The sequence below is a fragment of the Melospiza georgiana genome, chromosome 2 (assembly GCF_028018845.1).
Source record: "Melospiza georgiana isolate bMelGeo1 chromosome 2, bMelGeo1.pri, whole genome shotgun sequence".
In the NCBI taxonomy this organism is placed as follows: domain Eukaryota; kingdom Metazoa; phylum Chordata; class Aves; order Passeriformes; family Passerellidae; genus Melospiza; species Melospiza georgiana.
The window spans coordinates 16,625,047-16,646,723 of NC_080431.1; the positions used below are offsets into that span (position 1 = coordinate 16,625,047).

The 21,677-nt window shown below is 39.1% G+C and overlaps 1 protein-coding gene across 1 annotated transcript in view; it reads left to right on the plus strand.

Moving 5' to 3' along the window:
- The window catches only part of COL4A2 (collagen type IV alpha 2 chain), a 143,362-nt gene that overhangs the window by 80,143 nt on the left and 41,542 nt on the right, over positions 1–21,677 (plus strand). The window contains exons 5-14 of the mRNA XM_058018759.1: positions 11,208–11,342; positions 11,424–11,468; positions 13,574–13,690; positions 14,417–14,488; positions 16,035–16,070; positions 16,164–16,226; positions 18,381–18,416; positions 19,059–19,100; positions 19,635–19,709; positions 20,818–20,862. Coding sequence (XP_057874742.1) covers positions 11,208–11,342; positions 11,424–11,468; positions 13,574–13,690; positions 14,417–14,488; positions 16,035–16,070; positions 16,164–16,226; positions 18,381–18,416; positions 19,059–19,100; positions 19,635–19,709; positions 20,818–20,862 — 666 coding nt within the window. The remainder of the gene's footprint in view (positions 1–11,207; positions 11,343–11,423; positions 11,469–13,573; positions 13,691–14,416; positions 14,489–16,034; positions 16,071–16,163; positions 16,227–18,380; positions 18,417–19,058; positions 19,101–19,634; positions 19,710–20,817; positions 20,863–21,677) is intronic.

Genomic DNA, 21,677 nt, shown 5'->3' on the forward strand with positions numbered 1-21,677 from the left:
GGGTTGGAATGAAATGATTTTTAAGGTTGCTTCCGGTCCAAACCATTCTATGATTTTATAATCAAACAAAATTGTTTGCCCTTATTATTATCCCGATCCTTTGCTGAAGAAGCTCCATAACCCGTACTGCCTACAATAAATGGTTAAAAAATTCCCAGTAGCTTTTGAAATCAACATTTGAAATTATAAATAGGCTTTCTCCTTGAACAGCTGTGGAACTGTCTGCTGCTGATGTTCTCCAGAACATCCTTTCCCATGACTGATGAGATTTTGGAATCTGCAGATGATGTGTGGGCACTCTTGGCCCCCCTCACTCAGTTTGAATGCTACCTCAAACTGAGTCTGCCAGAAAAACTAGATATTTTGTAATAGATTTGGAGAATCTTCCTGATCAAGTTTGTATTCCACCCTTGACCTTCTCCAAGACAGTTATCACAAGTTACATTCATTTTTTTCCAGGTAGATGATACAGAACTATTTCCTTTATGATTCAAAGAAGATATTTTTACTCTTCTGCCTGATTTCAAAGGAAAAAAAAAAAAAAAAGAAGATCACAGAGTCACGTAGAGTTCTCCAAGTAATTGGTTGCCATAATACTTTCTCCAAATAATTTAACTTCCCTAGAGGATCATTCAGCTTGATCTAGTACTGCCAACTTGTAAAAACCTTTTGTGAATCTGTGCAGGCAACATAATTCTATTATATAAAAGACAACTGCTGATAATTTTCAGTATTTCTATTTATTAACTGAAGATTTCTTGTAGAATACAAATTACTTAGACTATTTGTTGATTCTGGAGACAAACCCAACATGAAGGCAAGCCCAGCTTAACAACCATCAAAGTGATTGCGTTAGAATATTTGTGAGGTTAACAACCCATGGACACTGGAAGGCATGAGGGTTGATTTAGCTTCAGTGTGAGCTGACTCAACAGCAGGTTTCAACAGAGTCCCAGTTACTGAAATTTCTAGACCATTTGCATTGGTACATCAAGGCTGGGAAATCATGTAGAGGGAACAACTGTACAAACTCAGTTCAGATGATATCATAGCACCCCGCTGCTCTTGAGGCTCATCTGTCTAGGAGGGCCAGGAGAAAAAAAATGTCTCTGATTCTCTATCGACAATGACTCTCCATATTGCTGCACACATCTGCCTTAAAGCCCAGCGTCCTTCCTGGTGGTTCAGAGCCAATCATCTGGCCTTGTCAGGAGCTCGGAGACTGTCCCAAACTGTAAATTCCCATGACCGGAGCGCGAAGGTCCGTACCGAGTCTCTTGTACATGCTGCTAGAACATGTGTTCTGGGCTCCCATGTGGAGAGGGTATCCCAGTACACAAATTACTAAAAAGTCACAGCCTCTGTAAGCGAATTAAATTCTTTCTGTAGTTAAAACAGCCAGTAGTAACTTTTATTTGCATGATCAAGTCAGTTTTGATAGCTGTTCCCATCACAAAAATAGTTACGCTTTTGTTTAAACAGAAGAACACAGAATGGAAAAATTGGCATACGATAGGCTGAACTCCTGCAGGGGTTTTAATTTTCACATACTCTTAAACTCATGGAGCCTAATGAGCTTAACATTTTGGCCAGTTGCACAATTTGGAAATTTCAACAGTGAATAGTTTTTGGACCAAAAAAAAAAAAATGTTCTCACAAATATGAAAAGTGAACAGATGTTACTATTGGTGCTTCCAACGCCTACTGACAGAAAACATCTGTGTTGAACTTCCTGAATTTTAGGATCTTGAGAACACTCCCACACACCACTGAAAGCCATTTGAAAGCAGTTGGGCTGGCAGATTGGCTCTTGTGTCTATGACTGAATGTTCTAACTCAAGCAGGTGCTGGTTGTTGTCTTGCCTTGAGAAAGCCCAGTTAGCCAAGCAGCAGTCTTACAGCTATCCAACCGACTGCGTTATCCAAGTTTTTGGCAATATGTGTGAGGTATGCTTTTTAAAAGTCTCAGAAAGCAGCTGATCTTAATATTTTTATGGCAATAAAATGAATAGAATGAATGAAAAGAACTTTAAAAAAAAAAGTTTGATCCAGATACTAGCAGAGTAGGAAGATTTCACTGCATTCTATGATGCCCTGGAAATATTTTGGCTTTTTTGATCCTGTAAAAACCCATGTTAAATGAACAGAATTTTGTTCTATAAATATACTCATATTATATACTCAATATACTAAAAACTAAAAAGTCTGCTCCTTTACATGAGCATGATACAGCAGATGTCACAGAGTAACTGGGAGTTCCCTGCTTCCTCCTGCTCCTTGTCCACACCCATCAGTGTGATAATTGTCTGGTTATAAGAGCATATTTGGCAAGGTGATTTTCCTCTCTGGTGAATTTTTTGTTGGCTATCGAACTAACCTTCCCCAATTAATTACATAGTAATGAACATTTGACAAGTATAAATCAATGTCATTTTAGTGTTCTGTAAAACATCATTAGCTCATTCAAGTTCATTCAAGTTCATTCAAAGTTGACATCTTGAAATGTCACTATAGGACACAAAATAACACAACACTGACGCGCTGCTCTTTCATGGTGAAAGAGTGTTTTTTAATTTCTGACTCTAACATTTATACATTTCCAAAAGTGACCGTGGATTGGAGGGTGACAGTGCCACTTCTCCAATGACACTGGACAAACCAACAGTCCATCAAATTTCTCTTCTTCCATAAAAGAATGCAAAACAATAAGTTATTTACAAAAAGTGTGTGAGAAAGTTTGTTACAAGAATGTAAACATCAGAAGGCTTAGAAAATCTTAAAAAAATCAGGGCGACATCCAAATTTAACTTCAGTTACCTCTGTCTCAAAAAGAGAATTTAGCTGGTAGTCAAAGGGACAGATTTTACCCATCACTGAATTAGGGTTTTTTTTCTGATTTTATAGTTGTCTTAGCTTGGTAGTCTCAGTTTACCAACATAAAGTGAGTAGCTCTGTTAACTGCACTTCCACTCTCAGGCTAACATGAATAAATGCATACGCTTTTGAGCACACACCATTATCATCTGCTTTCTCTTTAATGCTGAAATATTTCTAACTTCCAAGAAAGTCCTACTGTGTTGTACTACCAGGAGCAGCATTTCTGCCATTTATTATCTTTCAGGTTAAGTAAATATATTGCATTTATATCAGCTTCCTTTTCATACAGCACGATTTTTATTTCAATCTCAATTCTAACTGCTAAACCCACTGTTTCAGGACTTATCTTTGGGAGTATTGCCTTCTAGCACAGTTTAGAAAGCAATGATGTGAGGTCAGCTTTTAAGCTAGAAACCTGGGCTCCTTTTATAGACACTTAGGAAAAATGGCTACGTTCAGATGCATTTGTTTGACTTAGTGTAAATATCTGTATTAGGATATCATACCATGGGATATCACCTGCACCTGATGGGATCTTTGGATGACTACACTGCAGGTAGATAAATATCTACATCTGTTCTATAAATACAGTACTTAAAAAATTCAGTGCCTTTCAAATCATTCCAAGTCTTCTCACATAATTCAGTAGAGCATGCTTACTAGAGAGATACATTTGCTAATGTAGGTCTTGATTCTGATGCTAAATTTCCTAGTTTGTCTGTTTAGCCATAGTTCAGCAGAGATTCTGCTTTGTACTTTCAGAGATATCCCCTTACTCAGTCTGCAAACAAAAGCACTCTTTGCCTCTGCCCAATGCTTTTTTCCCACATCTTGTCCACCATCCTCTTCTTCTTTCCTCTATGCAATGATCTTTTGAAGATTTAGTATGGAAATCCTCGTGTGGTTTTGTCTAGACTTGCCCTTTCTTATGCTTTTCTTTGAGTGATCATTGCTGTGGTCCCAGTATTGTTCTTACTACAGAAGCACTGCACAGGACAGAAAGCATTTCTGACATTCACTCCTGTGTATTTTGTGACATGAAGAAACTATTAACTGGTTCTTTTGAGTTCTTGACCTACATTCCAGCATATATTTACTTTTGCACATGTTTTATCTTCTTGGGTGACATAGCAGCTTTCTGGAAGATCACAAATTAGATCAAGCCGTGGGAACAGAAAACAGTACAAAATTATTTCATTACTGAGTACAGAAAAGGGATGTGGCTTCTGGTAAAGGGAATGCTTTCATAGTTCTTTTTTTATGAAGATTTAATGTGTATTCCTTCCTTAATGAAAAAAAAAATCCACTCTTCTGCAAGCTGAATCACTGTTCTGGAATTAATGTTAATGTCATTTGGTCACCACTGTCCTGAGAGAAAATGTCCTATGTCCAGACAATGAAGTTAAAAGAACAGCAGATTGTTACCATGCCACTAGGCTGAACTAGCTTCATTTTTTAGTTATTTTTAATGAATGTTACAATTTTTTTGTTTACTTTTGTTATAAATAAAAAAGCTTGTTAACAAATGAGAAGGAAAGTCTTTTCTGAGAATAAGAGCTGGAATGTGAAACTCAGCTAAATAACCTCCTCTAAAGTAGCAAAACAGAAGAAAAACTTTTTAGAAGTAACCATTAGTTATGTACCTTTTTGTTAAAGTGTGCCAACTCTTTCAGTGGTACTCTGTGTTTAAGGATTTAATATCATGCAGCTTAATTCACAAGAGAAAAGTTTGTTTGATTTGCTTATCAATATTCTAGTAAGACAACAGAAGTCCCATCTCCTCCTGGTGCCATGGTACACTGATTACCATGTTGTTACCAAATATCCAAAATATCAGAATAAGACTCCCATTTTAGTATCAGTGTGATGGCAGAAGTTATAGCCAGCCCTACACTGAAAATACAGATTCAGAAGATAAATTTGAGAATTTTCAAGCCTCCGACAGTAAATGTAAATTTAGCAATACAATGAAGAAGTTAGGTAATAAGATTTTCTCATTTCTCTTAGAAGGCCAAGTGTGCCTACTACATAATAAAATATAGATTGAGTGGCAGAACACCTTCACTTCAGGCAGCCATGGTGCTCAGTTGCATGATGCATTCAATCCCATTTTATTTGCACTTCCCCAGCTGTCTCACCTACAGACATTTTGGCAGAAACCTTCTGCTTTTGTTGCCTCAGACCTCGCTCAAGGACAGTTTGACCCCATCTGAACTCCTTATCAGATTTCCTGAAGGTTGTACCGTGGTCTGGAATCCTGCACCTGCAGTGCTGGGGGCTGCGTGCAGCAGCAATGGCTGGTGCCATCTAGTGAGGAGCTTCTGAATGCTCACTGCAAACTGCTGCAAGGCACCTGGCTTTTAGGAAGTAGTCATTTACACAGTCCTGAAGACACAGAAATAAAGTAACATGCTAATATGGTTAACAACCAAGCCTGCACAAACTTCAGGATTTTTTTCTCCCAGATGATTTTTTTCACCAGTGGCTAGCATTGTTTGTGTTTTGCCCTGTGTATTTGTATTTCATACCCTTTTGTGGTTGGTTTGATCTATTCTTCATAGGTGGAATTACAAAAGCTTAAACAAAGCTCTTGCTTAAACAAAACTCTTGAGTTGCCGAGGTGGATGGAACCATTCAAACTAAATCATCAATGCACAACATAATGTTTGAAGGTACATAAATGTTCCATTTTCTTCTGTGTCATGGTAGGTGTTGTACTCATCAGTGTCTGAAGATCTCTGGAGGTCTGTCTGTACTGGGCAGCCCAGTGACACCAGAGGCAGCTGCCGAGTCCCTGCCATGGCAGCAGGTGCTCCGTGTGGTCTGCTTTTCTCTGCCTCTCAGCCCAAAGTGGTGGAGTATTTCTGACAAAGTGTGCACTTCATGGAGCTGAACCCCAAACCCGTCCCCTACATATTCCCCTCTAGTACATTTAATCCATAAACTCCTAGATAACCTCCTGGATTTATGCTCCAGCAGAAATGTCAGTTGAGATGCCCATCCTAGTCTGACTGTGTGTGCCACAGCAGGTTCTTGACGTTCTTCCTTGTCATTTATATTTGTGGGGATAGTGAGAGAACTAAGGTAATGCATTTATTTTTTGGGGTCACTGATTGCTTTAGTGCAGTACATCCATTGAAACCATCTGAAAGAATCACAAATTCCCTGTATTTACACCCAATTTTCCATATTTTGCCAGCATTACATTTAAAAACTTCTCTGTTTTTTTTCTTGTATGCCTGGAGAGTTGTCTTTCCCTGGGTTAGCACTTTTAATCAGCTCAAAAGTTGCTCATTTTCCTTATAAATTATTTTATTCCCTGTTGAGTTGCTGTCTGTTCCACTTGCTGGTCTCACTGAGTAGGAGTGCACTGAGGTCCTTGCTGTCACGTCCTTTCCCCATCTGTCCGTACAGGGACCATTCCAAACTAAGAGCTCTTACAAAAAAAATCCCAGCTCCAGCTTGTCTGTCATGGTCAGATGACCCTTCCCGCAGGAAATGAACTTGTCCTTTCACCAGTGACCTTTTCAAAATGTCAGGGAATTAACCTCCTTTCTTTTTGTCCACTGTTAAAGGAAATGATGGTCTACAAGGCTCGTTTCCATGTGGGGAATACTGCATCATCACATTCCATGTACCAGCAGCAATTGCAAAATAGTTATCTGTAATGAAACATGGAGAAATGTGCTCAGTGGCTGGGAAGCTCTGTAGAAACTCTTGATTCTGCCTCCTTTTCATTGCAAATCAACAGTTTTCTCCTATCTTTGTATCTCCACCCTCGTAGGTGGATTTCTCAGCAATTCATGATTATTGTGTTTTAAAACCTTTGGACCAGGTACTGTCATTTATTGCATCTCTCTTTTTATAGCACATCAAACATTTGGTTGCTTTCAAAATTAGCACACCCTCCTCTGTCAATTTTGTTTCCACACTGTAAATTTAACAGTAAATTAGAAGGAAGAAATTATTGCAACATGACATCTCTTTCATCTGACTGATGGTAAAAGAACTGGAAATTAAAGTTCAAGCTGCAAAACATGAACATTGAATACAAATTTAAAAGTCTCATCAGGATCTTCTTACATCCACTGGTACTTAATTTCAAAATGTGGTATTGAATTCAATCACAACCTTGGCAGCATTTTCTTTCATGCATGTCACTGGACAAGTGACAATGTATATATGACATGGCAAATATTTTCTGGGGAGATTTCCTTCAGGCTTTCTAATTTCCAACCTTTGTTCCTCACTGTAAATAGTTTTTGCACAATATTTAGGCTGGCCACAAGAATTTTGTGAGACCTCTTCCAGTCAGCTGCAGTTGCAGGAAGAGCAAAGCAGAGTCTGCCTATTTAGGTATATAACCTGACACTGGGAGCTTTGTAATTCAACTAAGGGGTGGTGGAAGTATAAACGCAATGAAAAAACTTATTGTTAATCTTCAACATACTCCATCAGCCTACTTTTTCCTTTTCTTTTCATGCACTGTCTCAGAGGCACTGGCCATGGCATTCACACACTTCAGTGAGCCTCTGAGCACTGGCCTGTAAGTCCCCTGGTGGGTGACACGGGGTAACAGTGCCATGCTCTGGACTAGGGAAGAGGTCCAGTTTACCCTAGTGAAATGGGAAGGGCACTGCATGTTCAAGAGGAAGAACTTAATGAGTTTTCTGAACTATGACATGGATGATGTTTTCCCCTAGGCTTGCTTCTTTTTCTTTTCTTTCTCTTTTCTTTTTTTTTTTTTTTTTTTTAGACCTGGAAATTTTAAGTCAAGCACAATTTACAGCTTTGGAGAATTCTCTAGAAATTCTGACCCTCCAGGAGCACAGACAGAGTAGTGCCATGCATGGCATGTGTCACACCGGGGTATTTGGGGCTAAGAATTGAGTCATGCTTTGTTTGACTGAACCTTTCAAAGTGATTGTCTTTGCTTAAATCTCCTTAGTGACCTTTGCCAAAGAGAGAATGTTCCTAGGTCACTTGCTAATGAAAAGGGGACATACTTGTCCAACAAAAGATTGAAGATAAAGAAAGCAGAGTTAAAGCTGACATGTCTGAGTTAATGAAGGTTAACAAAGTTAATTCAGTTAACAACCCAAGGTACTAATTGGCTGAGGAATTACACAAACATTGTCATGATATTAAGTATTTCCCTAGCTCTGACTCTAGCCTTGTGTTAAACTAATCCCATGAGGATCTATTCTCTTCTCCTCATATTAAATAACCCATATTCCTCAACAAACAGATGACCAGATAACTACCAGGAAGGCATGGAGAAGGGGTGCTGATGCACAATCCTCTTCCTTGTTTTCTATTCCTTGTTTATTTCTTCCTCCACACCATAAGGAAAATGGGACTGGAAGCAGGAGAATGGTATTTGATGCAGAAGTTAGAGAGGTAACCATTCCATTCCATGAAATACCACCTTTGAACTGCACAGCTCTGCCTGGTCCCTATAGAAAGCCAGGCACAGATTTGAAAATCCTGAACATAACCAGCCTTTTATCAGAAACTGCAATGAAAAGTTTTACATGTGTTCTACCTCCAGACAGCTGCCCTCTAAAGGAGGGTATAGGGGCACCAAAGAGACAGTTTACTTATCTCAGGAGGATGAGTGGTTTTTGGAATTTAGATTATTTATTCTGGCTTTCAGGTACTCCAAAAATAAGGTGGCATTTTTAGTGCTCAGAATCCATGTATTCCTTTCTTTGCAGAAGCAACTGAACATTTATTTCTAGAAATTAAATGCAACTGGAGCCAATTCAAATCTCTACAAATGAATGTTAATCATTTTTTGGTGTTCTTTGCAGATGTAATGAATATGTTTCCATCCTTTTTGAACCTTTTTAAAGGTTCCTTTCAGATTTGAGTGCATGAGGAACAAACTACCTTAAGCATTGAATAATGTTTAAAGGCTTTATAGTAAAATTGAAATATTTTTGATTGATATTTGCATGAGAATTTATACTTTTCTACCAAAAGAATCCAAACAAAAAAAAGGTTCACTAACTCCATTTTTTGATGAATGAAATGTTTATTTCCCTAAAAAGGCAGTTTCATGGGGAATGCTCATAAGTATTTTATGAATTACTATATACATAAATTTTGAGCCATAGTAGATAAGAAAAGTGGAGAAAAAGTGGTATAAGAAAGATTTTCTTTTTCCTGATCTTGCTACTCACAATGAAAAATTCTGGTTCAGATTTAAGTCATTACTCTAGTGCTTTTAATCAGCACTGGATTTCCATTTGAGTCAGGCAACTCAAAAAATATGTCTTTTGGGATCTGTACCTCCACAGAATAAATTTTAAAGATTCTTAAAACTAAAAACTGCTGCTGGTGGAGGTAGATGCATTTGTACCAGCCAGTGGTGCCTGGCATAAGGAAATAAGCAGCTGCTTGTTCAGATGCGTATGCCTCCTGCCAACATGAGTTCTTTTATGTTTTAGATGTATTCATGTAATCTTTGTTTCTTCTCAGTTTGTTAATCTGAGAAGACATTGGCCTCTTGGCACCTAATAATCCACATGAGCAGGCTTGGTTTAAAAATAGGGATGCTGTATAAAGTCAGGTTTGGTTGTAAGCAGAGGGAATTCTCTTTCACACTGACAGGTCAAACACTTAAATTCATGTTGTCTTTGTCACTGCTCCTAAACCATCAGTCTTGTCAAATCAGTCCTATCAGTAGAGCAAAAGATCCATACTGTGCAAGTGTGGATCATACTGTACATATTGGCTCATTCCTAGTCTTCCTCCAAAATTGAAGGCTTGCTCTCAGTTCTGTACTTTGTTTGGCTGTGTCAGATTTTCAATATGGACTCATATGATGTGATACAATAAGATTTAAAGTATAAAACCTACCCTAAGTGTTGTGACAACCATTGTGCATGGAAGCAGTGTGGAAAATTGATTTGTTTTTGAAGCTACAAGTAAGCTGTGCTTCAGTCATAGCGGTGGTTCGGGGTGTGTGGTATGAAAACAACTATAGCAGAGATAAATGTTTATTTTAGATAGTTGTTGACTATGAAATTTTTAAAGTGCATCACAAATGGGCCTATGAGACTAAAATAAATTTTTACTAATATCAGTAAGGCATTGTTCAGTGTCTTTGGTGCAACTTCCCAATCCAAAGAAATTAAGCTATCTTCAGGTTTCTTTTATTCAAGTCCCCACATTGCCCTCTTTCCACCTCAATGACATTAAATGAAGTTGAACTCTTGAACAGGAATTGCATTCACCTTCCAGCTCTTTCTTTGAAGGCATGGGCAAGACTGTAAGTATTTTCTACTAAAAGAAGATAGTATTTTTTAATCAGCTTTGTGGTATGAATATATATGTGTTTGTTCATGGTTTGCTGTAGTTCTTCTCCTTTGTGAGATACTAGTGCTGTTCCCGCCTGGTCTGTGAAAAAAATCTAATTGCATTTTAAAAACAACTTTCATTGGATTTGACTTAATTTGAATGTCTTGGTAAATGGTGCTTTGCCCCATTTAAAACATATTTCTCCAGAAAAGATTGCAGCAATGTACTATTAATGTCATTAGAGAAGTGAGTACATGCAAAACATGTGTGCCTTTGGTGATGCTACGTCTGGAACAATATTCAAATACTTCAGTTCACAGATCTCAGACATACTGTCACAATCCATTACTTAAACCTCCATTGTGTCATTTCAAAATTGTTTTTTCCCCTTTTGAGCCTTGTGATCTTGGCAGCCAGTGGGGATTATTTTTAAACAATGCTTGAAGTGGCGTGAAGAGCCAAACCAGCGCTGGAAGGGAGAATGACCAAGGAGCCCTGCGTGCAACTCTTCAACCTCTGTGGATCCATGCATGTCCCATCATTTTCAGGCTCCACTGCTGAATAGAAATATTGTCACTAAAGAGGCAGAAATTCCTGCCATTAAATATCAGACTCCACTTACAATAAATATGACCAATAAGCAAATTTCACAGTTAGTCATATTCTACTTGTTTGGAGTGTCATATGTTATGTTGTAGGAGAATCACTCTTGAGAAACCTCATTCCAAAGAAAACAGTTTTTTCATACAATGGCCATGAATGCTGAAGTAGTGAATATTGAATTTGAATGCTAGTATCCATATGTTAATTTTCTGACCATATGTGCAATATAGTCACTGCTGCTGGAGTTTCTCTGTGTGGTGTTTCAGATGACTTTTATCAAAGAGCCTGGCCTACTGTGATGGACAGAAATTCTGTGTTTATTTTTTCTTTGAGAGATTGACTTTGTTGCAGGACTGATAACCTGTCCAGCTTCATGCATCACAACTGTTCCTATGTCAATGCTGTTTTATTGTTTTTATCAGGGCCAGCCAGGACTCCTTGGATCACAGGGATTCACTGGACCACCAGGATTGATGGGGATCCCAGGAGTGCAAGGTCCCAAAGGTCACAAAGGTGAAAGAGGATACCCAGGAATAACTGGACCCAAAGGAGAAGTGGTAATTTTTGAATATCAAATGTTTTAGCTAATAAGCAAAATGCTAGCAGAACATCATTTTAATTGTGCTGTTTCACTCTAGGGACAAAGAGGAGTCACTGGATTCCCCGGGGCAGATGGCATTCCTGTAAGTAGCGGGTTACTTCATCTCTAAGAAATCACCAAATGCAAATATTGCAGGCTAGCTTAAAGCCTTTGTACTTTAATTAAAATGTCTGGGTTAAATTCTGCATCAGCCACGTACACACTTTTCAGCTAAGGACATTTGCTGAAGTGAGTGGAACTGAAGATACACAACAAAAGAGCAGAATCTGTGCTCCCTCTCATTCCTCAGATAATTAAGGTCCATTTGCTTTGTCCTATGGAGAAATCCCCTTATTAAAGTGGCAGAAAAGGATAGAAATTTCCTGTGTCTCTGGAGGTTACCCAGCTAAGTGTGTTCTTTTGTAGGAAAGACTGAAGTGCTTCACAACTCTTAAGCTTGTGAACGAAGGACACAAGTTGATAATTCTTAATTATTTCTGATTTGCAAAGCTGGTATAACAACCAGTGATATTAAGAATACTAACTATGGTTAATTTGCTTTATAGCTCATATGGCATGCTTGAGATTGTCTTTAAAATCCTACTGAGCACTAAACAGTGTAAAACTTTGAGCAAATGGACCAGGTCTATGAAACTGAAACACTCAAAGAGGAAAACCGGGTAAAGTTCACAGCACAGTATTTTCCCAGCCTACACTTCTTTACATCTTGTGTCATAAAATAACAAAGAAATTTGAGTCACTGGAATCCCTGGACAGAGTTCCCAGGCTTGGGTTTCCTTTGTAGTTCTCCCTGACACTGGGGCCCTGCTTTGCAGCCCACGCATCCACATCCACTCTACTTTCACCCTCTTTTGTTTCCAGAAGAGCTTCCTATGAAGTTTCAGGGATTTCTCTCTCACAATCTTCCTTGTGTCCCTCTTTCTTACTCTTTAAGGAAGAAAAAAGACCATATTTGCCATTTCTATTAACACTCCTGAGCCAAGGATCTTGTTCATCACACTGCATCATGCTGAGTTTTTTTCTAAGCACTGACACGTCCTGGGAAGCAGAGTGAATTGCTCCCCTGTGAAGCCCAGTGTTGCTATAGCTGCTTCTCTTACCTGGCCATGTTTTCTTTTTCAGCCCTGCCTCCCTGACCTCTGCGCATTGCATTGTGAGGGATAAATACCTTCAGACAGAACTTGAACCTGCATTTTCATTGTGTACTCTCTTCAAGCTGCCTTGCCCTTCAGGCATCCTTATATTTTCCAACCAATTTTTTCACTGGCCATGGGAAGGCAGGTAGATAGACACCTGAACAAACCACAATGGCACAGTGCTAAGATGTGGGGCTGGGAGCCAAGAGAGAATGGTGCCAAGACTGAGTCTCTTCTGGGATGGGAGTGCAGTATTTGGTGGAGCTCAGTAAGGACATGGATGTTCTTGTATTTTTTCTAAGCAATGGAGCAAAAGCAAAGAGAAAACCCTTGCTATAGATAAAGGAGAAGGGAGAAATGTTTCATGTTAGTTTCTGGAGTTTTGTGACTGAGCCTGCTGGAACAAAGAGCTGCTCAAGGGAAGATTTGCTTCTCATCAGCCTCAGTGCAAACCAGAAGCAACAGCAGTTAAGGTGAATGTAGGAACAGCAATGAAAATACAGTTTGAGACAGGAGTAACTTTTCAGAGGCTCTGTGTCAAGGTCTTGGAGTGCCCCCAGCTTGCTACCTTTGAGCCCTGCTGTTTTCTTCCATATTCACAGCCTCATCATGACACTCAGTCTAGCTCCAACAGCATCTTTGACTTTTTTCCTGGCTTGGAAGCTGTTCAAACTCAGTGAGGAACATTTCTTCCCACTCTTCCAGTGTGAAGCACTGAAATGCTTACCAATCCCAGTTCTTGGTGGATCCCCGCACAGCAGCCTCATCTGGCTTAGTGCTCTGCATAACAGAGCCTGCATTGAACATAGCTTTCTTACCCTTTCTGAGAGGTCCTTCACTACTCGTTTTTTCATGCTGTCTGGGGCATCTGGTTCAAGCTGCAGCTATATTAAAAAAATGCACTGTCTGTTTCTGTCTTTGAAAATCCTAGTTTCCCATGGATCCAAGCCTTGGGCTTAATGTGAGAATGTCTAAATACTTCATGACTACAGGAAAAGGAAAACTAGAAACAGATGGATAGATAAACACTTTTTTTTTTTTTCCTCAACAGGGTCATCCAGGCCAGCCAGGACCAAGGGGGAAACCAGGTCATGATGGCTGTAATGGGACAGCAGGTGACCCTGGTGACGCGGGAATCCCTGGATTCTCTGGTTTCCCTGGTAGCATTGTAAGTAGCTGGCAGTAAGTGAGTATCTGAAGCTAAGAGCATTGCTGGAGTGACTTTCATTCACACGTGGCTTGGGTTAATGGGACATCTCTTAACAAAGGGAATGTGTTTTGGCCCAGCAGAGCATTGGTGCAGACTCAGCATGGACACACAGCACTGTGTGCAGTCACTGCATTGCAGCCAGGCCACAAGGTCTGCTCAGAGCTGTACCTGTCACACAGGTCTGGCAGAGAGACTGCTGTAGGAAAACCTGTACAGCTTTAATCAACAGCAGTTAGATAATATTAAACTCAAAATTTCAGATGAAAGTATCCTTTTCTTCCCTGCTCCATGGCCATAGTATTGGCTTTTCATGGTGAGATACACAGGATCATGCTGATGTGAGCAGTGGGGCTCCTGGATTTACATGGGCGCATGTCAGCCCTTGGAAGTGCAGCATCAGTTCTACCTAGGAGGTGCTGCTCCATAATACCACTCCCTGGTAATGGGGGGTTTCTCCCCAAAATTTAGAAATTAATTCTTTTATATGCTGTGAGGGTTTATACTTCTTTTCTAAACCAAAAATTTCCAAAGCTAGGCACAGTCTCTACCTCTAAACTGCAATATGTTTATGTACACTTACGAAAACACCAACAAATATTTTTCATTTCACCCTTATCTGTTTACATATTAGCAGAGATGGTGTGTGAGCTCGCGTTGTGTTTTGTTTTTTTTGGTCACCTGCAGGGAGTCCAGGGGCCCAAGGGCCAGAAGGGGGAGCCGTACATAGTGTCGCCGGAGATCATCAGCCGACACAGGGTACGTCCTGAACTCCCCCAGTTACTCTTGCCCAGTGCAGTTTTTCACACACGTGATGGAGAGTAAATTTTTCTTATACTCTGATGGGCACAGCCCAAGAGGCCCACTTTGATTTTGTGTAGACTTTGAAAGGCAGCTTCTGCTTTCTCTGGTTGCAGCAAGGTTTATATGATTTCCAAGGGAAAAAATCTGAACTCGGTTATTTCCAACGAGTGTCATCCCATAGGTGAATTGCAGAGGCACTGTAGATGATATAGGTCAAGTATTTCCCTCTTTATTCATGACTACCTTTGTATCATGCATGGCAAAACCCTTTCTTTGCCATTGGTTTGTCCATTGAATGATTCTGGTTACTATTAGCATGTTTCTTGTAAAATTGTCATGCAAGTGTTTGATTGACTTAGGGTAAAATGTCCTTCAATATTTTACTTAGTTATTTAGTAAACCCCAAGTGTTCCAATGGCTGCTTTTACTGTGTCTAATCCTTAAAGCTTGTTTTGTAATCACTTGAAGCTTTTTCTCATATATATATATATAAAACCTTGCATAATTTGAAGGTATAAGAAGGAGATAAGGGATTACATATGTAGAGTATAAATCGTGGCTGATTGAGAAGCTGCAACTGAGCTAGAAGGGATCTGCTGACATTGTTTGTGTGTATTTTGTGCCAGCAGTAAGTGCCAAAATAGGTATTTCTCTTGACGTATTTGTAAGTTGCTTGTATTTTTAATGGAAACTTCTTTTCCTTTTAGAAAGTCTTCAGATCTGCACTGTTAGTAATCAGGAGTGATTAAGTAATGTTTAAGAAATGCTCAACTATATTGTGGCCAAGGATGGATACTGACACCTGTATTCATTTCAGAAAGTATTTGGTTCCACAAATTATTCTGTTAACTAAACCCAAATTAACTAGGCAGTTAAGATGCTACTCAAAATGATTGAAGGTGTTTGGCCTGAATAACACATTATTTATGTGTGTTGAAAGGTCTTTGGGCTAGAACATTTTTGGATCTAATTTCCAAAAACATTTCAGCATGTACTGAAGTTAAAATATGTGGTCACTGAAAACAGTATGTTCCAAATGCTTTTAGTGACTCAGAAGAGAATCAAAATGATTCAGTAATTCCCATGCAACTCACAAAAATGAGCTTGGACATTTCAGCTAAGGTTATAGCCCTAATTAAGCCACTGGTGAGATAGCATTTTTCAACAAAAAAATTCTATGTGGTCTGTTGTATAGTTCAGCCTTGTAATTTGGATCCCTAACTTCATTAGCCAACTTCATACCCTGCTACTTTATTGCATGCATTTATCTATAGAGTATGAAATCTGTGTGGCCCACATTCAGCTATCTCAACATCTCTATGAGATGCATCTGTATGGAAGGGTTTGAGTATCACTGCATGGTATAATTAGTTGTTTAAATGAGAAAAATATTATTAATGGATAAAAATATTTTATTCAACTTTGTATATAGAATTTATTGGATTTTTATTTATTGGATTTTTTTTACTTCTTTGTTTTTGTTTTGTTTTTTTTTTTTTAGGGAGAGCCTGGGGATTCAGGGATCATTGGTTTTCCAGTAAGTAGCATTACAGTGGATGTGATAAAGTGTCAACAGTAACTAATATCAGAACAACATTTATTGATAATTGGTGGATTTTTTTATTTAAAGGGACCTCCGGGTACGCTGGGTATTCAAGGACCTACAGGTCCAAGAGGACAGCGAGGAAGACCAGTAAGTATATTAAAATTATGTTCTCTAGTAAATTAACCAAACAGAAGAATTATGTCAGCAAGTTCCATTATGTTGGATTGTAACCTAGGTTAGAAATAGCAAGAAGGTGCCAATGAATGTTAGACCTTTTAAAAAGCACAGTGAGGCACTGGGGGATGAATATTGCATGAAGAGATAGGGGTGCTGTCAGAAGCTTTTGATTCATATTGTATCTTTTTAACCTCCTTAGAACATCTTCCTACACTGAGTTATCAGAAGACTTGAATATGTTACATTTTCTGCTCACAAAGGATATGTATATTAGCTCTCTATGCTTCCCACAGGAGATTGAATGGTATTTAGAATGCGATTTTCAACTATTTTTCTGTGATTTTTTTTCCGAAATCGTCATTTACAGCACTGATGTTGACAACTGTTGCACTGTAGTTCTTTGAGAAGACTATGTTCTCTCCAGATACAATTTCTACATTTCTTATTTCCATGGTTAATAGTTGCATGGGTGAGAAGCAGGTATTCAAATTCAATAGATCTCATTTTCTTTAAGCTTCTTTTATTTTCCTGTAACACAACTTTGGAGCATTTGCTTTTTTCATTGTTTTGTCAAAATTTACTTTGGACCTGCTTTACATCCTTGGTCTGAAAGGAAAAAAAAAATTAATTTGGGGCTTCTCACTCACAGCCTCCATAGCTCCGTAGTTTTCAGGAACACTCCCCTCCCCACCAGCCCAAAAAAACCCAAACTAAACTAAACAAAACAAAAAAAAAAAAAAAAAAGAAAAAATCCACAGTATGCTAAGCCTTTCAAAGTTAATGTTCTGCACTGGCCTGTTTTATCACCTGGAGTCAACTGCACTTTTTCTTTCTCACTGGTCAAAGGAAAATCAGTCCTTTACTTACTCTTTCTTTAGAGCAAACCCACAGAGGTTCATGAGCTTCACCCAGGAGCCCAGCCTGCAGTGACTCATATTCCAGTGCTCTTTCTGGGTTGTTAGGAGTGCTATGAACTGTACGTTTTTTGGAGCTTGGGGAGCTCCCACAGCCACATCCCTCTGGTTATTTACCATATTGGCAACATCTCTTCTGAGCAAAATGCATCCAGCTTTATTTACTGCCTCTAAAGCTCTGACTCTCCTGTGAGAGAGACCCAGCAGCACTTCCCAGGTGTGAGTTTGCATCTCTGCTCTTCTCTAAGAGCGGGGTGGTGCAGGAGGGCAGGCCTGGCTCCCCCAGGTCCCTGCAGGCTCCCCAGCCCAGGGGATACCCTGTGCAGCATCTGCCCAGTAGGTTAGGCAGTAGTTCACAAATTGCTCAAGTCACCAAAAGTGATTCAAAAGCAGGGTTTTTCAGAACAAAAGAAAGGTATATAGCAAGGCAGAGGTGCCTAAAAACTATCTTACTATCTTTTCCTTGCAGGTTAGACTTGATTTTGTTTTATGCAGCTAACATCCCCTTTCAGGGCTCAGTAGGTGGACAGTTCCATCTGCAACCTTCTCTCCTTTCTGTGTCACTCATTCACCATGAGCTGAGCAGCTCGTGCTTCTTATTCAGCCCAGATTTCCCTCCTTTGACAGTTTTTAATGTGTAAAGTTCTTTGGAGCCTGTTAACTGCCATAGCTGACTGAACCAAGGAAAGTTGTCTCTTCAATTAATGGCTTTCCTACCCCTTGTAAGCCTCTGTCAGATGTACTTCCTGTTTCAGTTTCATTTGCCACCATCTTCCTTTGGTTTCATTCTGTACAATCCCAAATAGGTAATCTGAGATGCCAGTGGTTGTTCAGCCCCCTTACAGACCAATACAGTACCAAAACTGCAGCCCACTGAAGCCCTTAAAGATGGGCTTAGCTTCAGGTATGGGCTTAAAATGTTGCTTAGTCAGAATCCAAAAGCAGAAGTTCTTATTACTTGGAAAAATGGGTTTTCATCAGATCTAGGCTGAGTAACTGTCAGTCTGCTCAGAAAGATCACAGTGTGACTTTGGAAAGTGTTTTCAGAACAGTAAATAGAGCTAATATAGTAACAATGGCACTTGGGATGCTGAGGAGTACACTCCCTCCTAACTATGTACTTATGTTTCAGACAGAGGGTAGCTAACCTCCTGCATGCATTGATTAGAAAGCAACAAGTAACTTGCTCTCCCCTCTTGTGCTTCCCCAGGGACCACCAGGACCCCCAGGGCCCCCAGGACCACAAGTAAGTCTTTGTGTCAGAGTTGTCAATGTTGATTTTGTGTTGGTGAGGTTTATCCAAGACCTACTTGAAGGCAGTAAAAGAAAGAACCATGGGCTGCACGAAAGACTGTGTAGCACAAGACTTTCTGTGTTGGCTGCCTACCATGGGAAGTTAATCTTACACTGGGATCACCTACCCTGAAAAGATTAGAGCCAGATTTAATTTGCTACTGTAGTCACAGTAGCTTCCCATGAACAGAGAATCCTTGCAGTCTTCACAATACTCAATTTTATCTCCATGGAAAAAATATATGACTTCATTGTTCCAGCCTATTTAGGTGTTTTTATTTAGCATTCAAGGCTATTAAAAAATCTTTCAGAAGAAATGCTTGATCTTTTCATGACCTTACTAAGTGGATGACTCAAAGAAGAACTGGTAGCATGGTATTTTAAACAGTTGTCTTTATAAAAGTTTGGGTCTGTAAAATTACTTCTAAATCTCTAAAAATACTTCAGGGTAAGCCTAGGCTATAGTTTGATTGCATTCTTCAGTGGTGTCGTACAGATTGGTAAGCCTCAAAAGGCTTTTAAGCATGTTTAAATTTGAATTTTATATTAGATTAGAGTTATACACTTGGTAAACATTGACCTGTTATTTTTGCAGGGCAACAGGGGTCTTGGCTTCTTTGGAGAAAAAGGTGAACAGGTAAAGGAAAACTAATGAGTTAATATCACTACTAAAGGGCAGGTGGATGTTTTCTGCTATTTATAAATTAACATACTTTAAATACTCTCTTCATTTGCAATTGCATTATATAATTATAAGAGAAAAACGAAGTATAGGTCTGAAAGTAATTATAATCTCAATAAGGGACATCATAGCTGAACTAACCCCTATATGTCTAGTTCTCTGTGTGCTCTCATTTACACTGACACAGAGGTAACACTTCTGAAATTTACAAAGCCATGCCACTTTATGCAATGCAGTAATCTCTGCTGTTGTTCTGAAAACAGGCAGGGCAAGAGCAAGTTCTGCTATATGTTAACCCAACGCAAAATTAATTTATCTTGCCACCAATTTATTTGGTATGGTATATGGTTTAGAACCACATTCCCAGCAGAGGCAAATCTGTGCTGCTCCTTTGCAGTGTCCTATAGCCTCTGCTGAGCAACTTGGCCAGGGATTAGAGCTGTTGGTAAATGTTCCTTTGGTAAATGTTCCTTTGTGTTTTCCCTGCAGGGCCCCCCAGGTCCTCCAGGTCCACCTGGGCTTCCTACAGGAGAACTGACAGGTGTCTCCCCTGACAAGCACAAGGTAACCAAGAGGGCATTTTTCTGAAATAAAAAAGGAACCAGGAGCTCTGCGCTACCGAAACGAAAATATTGTACAAAAGTGCTGTAACATATAGAACTTAAAAGACTTTAATATACCAGAAGAGAAATTTGCTACTTTCACAAACTTGGATCAGAACAAATTTATTGAAACTGTGGTGGCGAAAGTAATTCAGAAAGTATTTCTCAAGTTTAGAGATGTCTTTGGCAAACTTGTTCTTTTTGTTTAAGCGTGCAGCTACTGGCCATCACTCACATCTCATTTTACAAGCAGAAATGCCTGCTGAGAAACCATTACTGTGTTTGTTTTGATAACTTATCTATGTGATGCAGATATTTATATACTTAGAGTTAAGGCTTAGTCTTACATATTGGAGAAATCCCCACATGCCAGATGCAGTTTATTCTCATCTGCTGCTCCTTGCTGGGAGCAGAGGCAGTCATACCCTGTATGTGTGTATTCTGTATCAGACACCAAGCTCCAGACCAGTTATTTTTCTTCCCATATTTGAAGTTAGAAAGTGTACATGGCTCATACAACTTCTGCAGTAAATTGCTATGATACTGGAAGATCTAAAAACACCTTTGATACTCTGCAGTCTGCCCTAAATAACATACATGCTGAGATTTCCATGACTAAGCAGATACCTACATTGAGCTACTTACCTGGAGAGCTGTTATATTCAATGGAGATGTCATCAATATAGAGTGGAATTTAGGCTTTGATTTGTCTTACCCTAACTGAAGCTCTTGATCAAATAATTCGTAGGTAATCAGTAGGTAAAAATGGGAGAGTGTGCATTTATTCATGGGCATTCCTTTGGCACTCACCACCCAGACATCTCATCAACAAGTCTGGAAAGAGCTGGACATTCCTAGAGACCTTTTCAGAAAAATGATCAAATATTTCTTTAAAAATCAACTTCAAAAACTTATCATGAAAGCATTGATTTCATACAAGAAATATGTGAATAAAGAACAGCACAAGAGGAGTGTTTTGTCTCTCGATCAGTCATTTTGTGTTGTATAAAAGTTATTGAAATGTAAGTGGGAATGCCAAACCTATCTGAATACTTTTTCCTTATTGTTAGGGTGAAAGAGGAGATCCTGGACCAAGAGGAGAAGCTGGACTTCCAGTAAGTCATGTGGAGAAGAACAAAGTCAAATAATAATATTAGAGTTAATTCCTGTGTGCTCTTCACTGATGTGATGCAATATAGATATGGATCAATATAGATGTGTTATAAGCAGAGACACCAGTTCTAATGCTTCATAAAAACTGAACAGCTTGATGTGTAATAACTCCACACTACAATCAGTTGTTCGCTGACTGGTTTACTGAAATAAGACCTTTCCTCACATATTTTTAATTTTAGTTCTAATTATTAATAAATCTCTTTACTTATTCTTCTGATCTATGTTTTTAAATTTCACTGTATTTCATTCAATAGGAACATATTGTATTTTTAATCCTTTTTAGCCTACTGTCCAACACATACAAACTTTTTGTCTCATGGTTTTTTAAATCTGTTGAGTACGTGGGCAGTAATCCCATATGTTGTATTGTGTAAAGCTGTCAACCCAGCTTGACTGAACATGGTTTAGTTATAACTCACAGACAAGCTCTAGACTGACTAAATAGCTTTGCCATTGAGTGGTTCCTTTTGACTTCCCAGAGGGGTTTAAAACAGAATCTTTACTAAGCAGGGATGCCTCGCTGAGCATTTTGCAGAGCTTTATTTTCTCAGATGGTCTGGTCAGCAGCTCCACAAGGTTATGGGAGAAGGTCACATTGTGAGCCCTGATGCCCTCCATGTGTGGTTGCTAGCCTGTTGTTCAGCTGCTGATCATATTCCACACATGTAGGATATTTTTTTTCTCATTAGAAAAGCTATAATTACATGCTGATGTGGTAAAAGGGGATATGTGCTTCTCCCCTTCTTTTGTATTG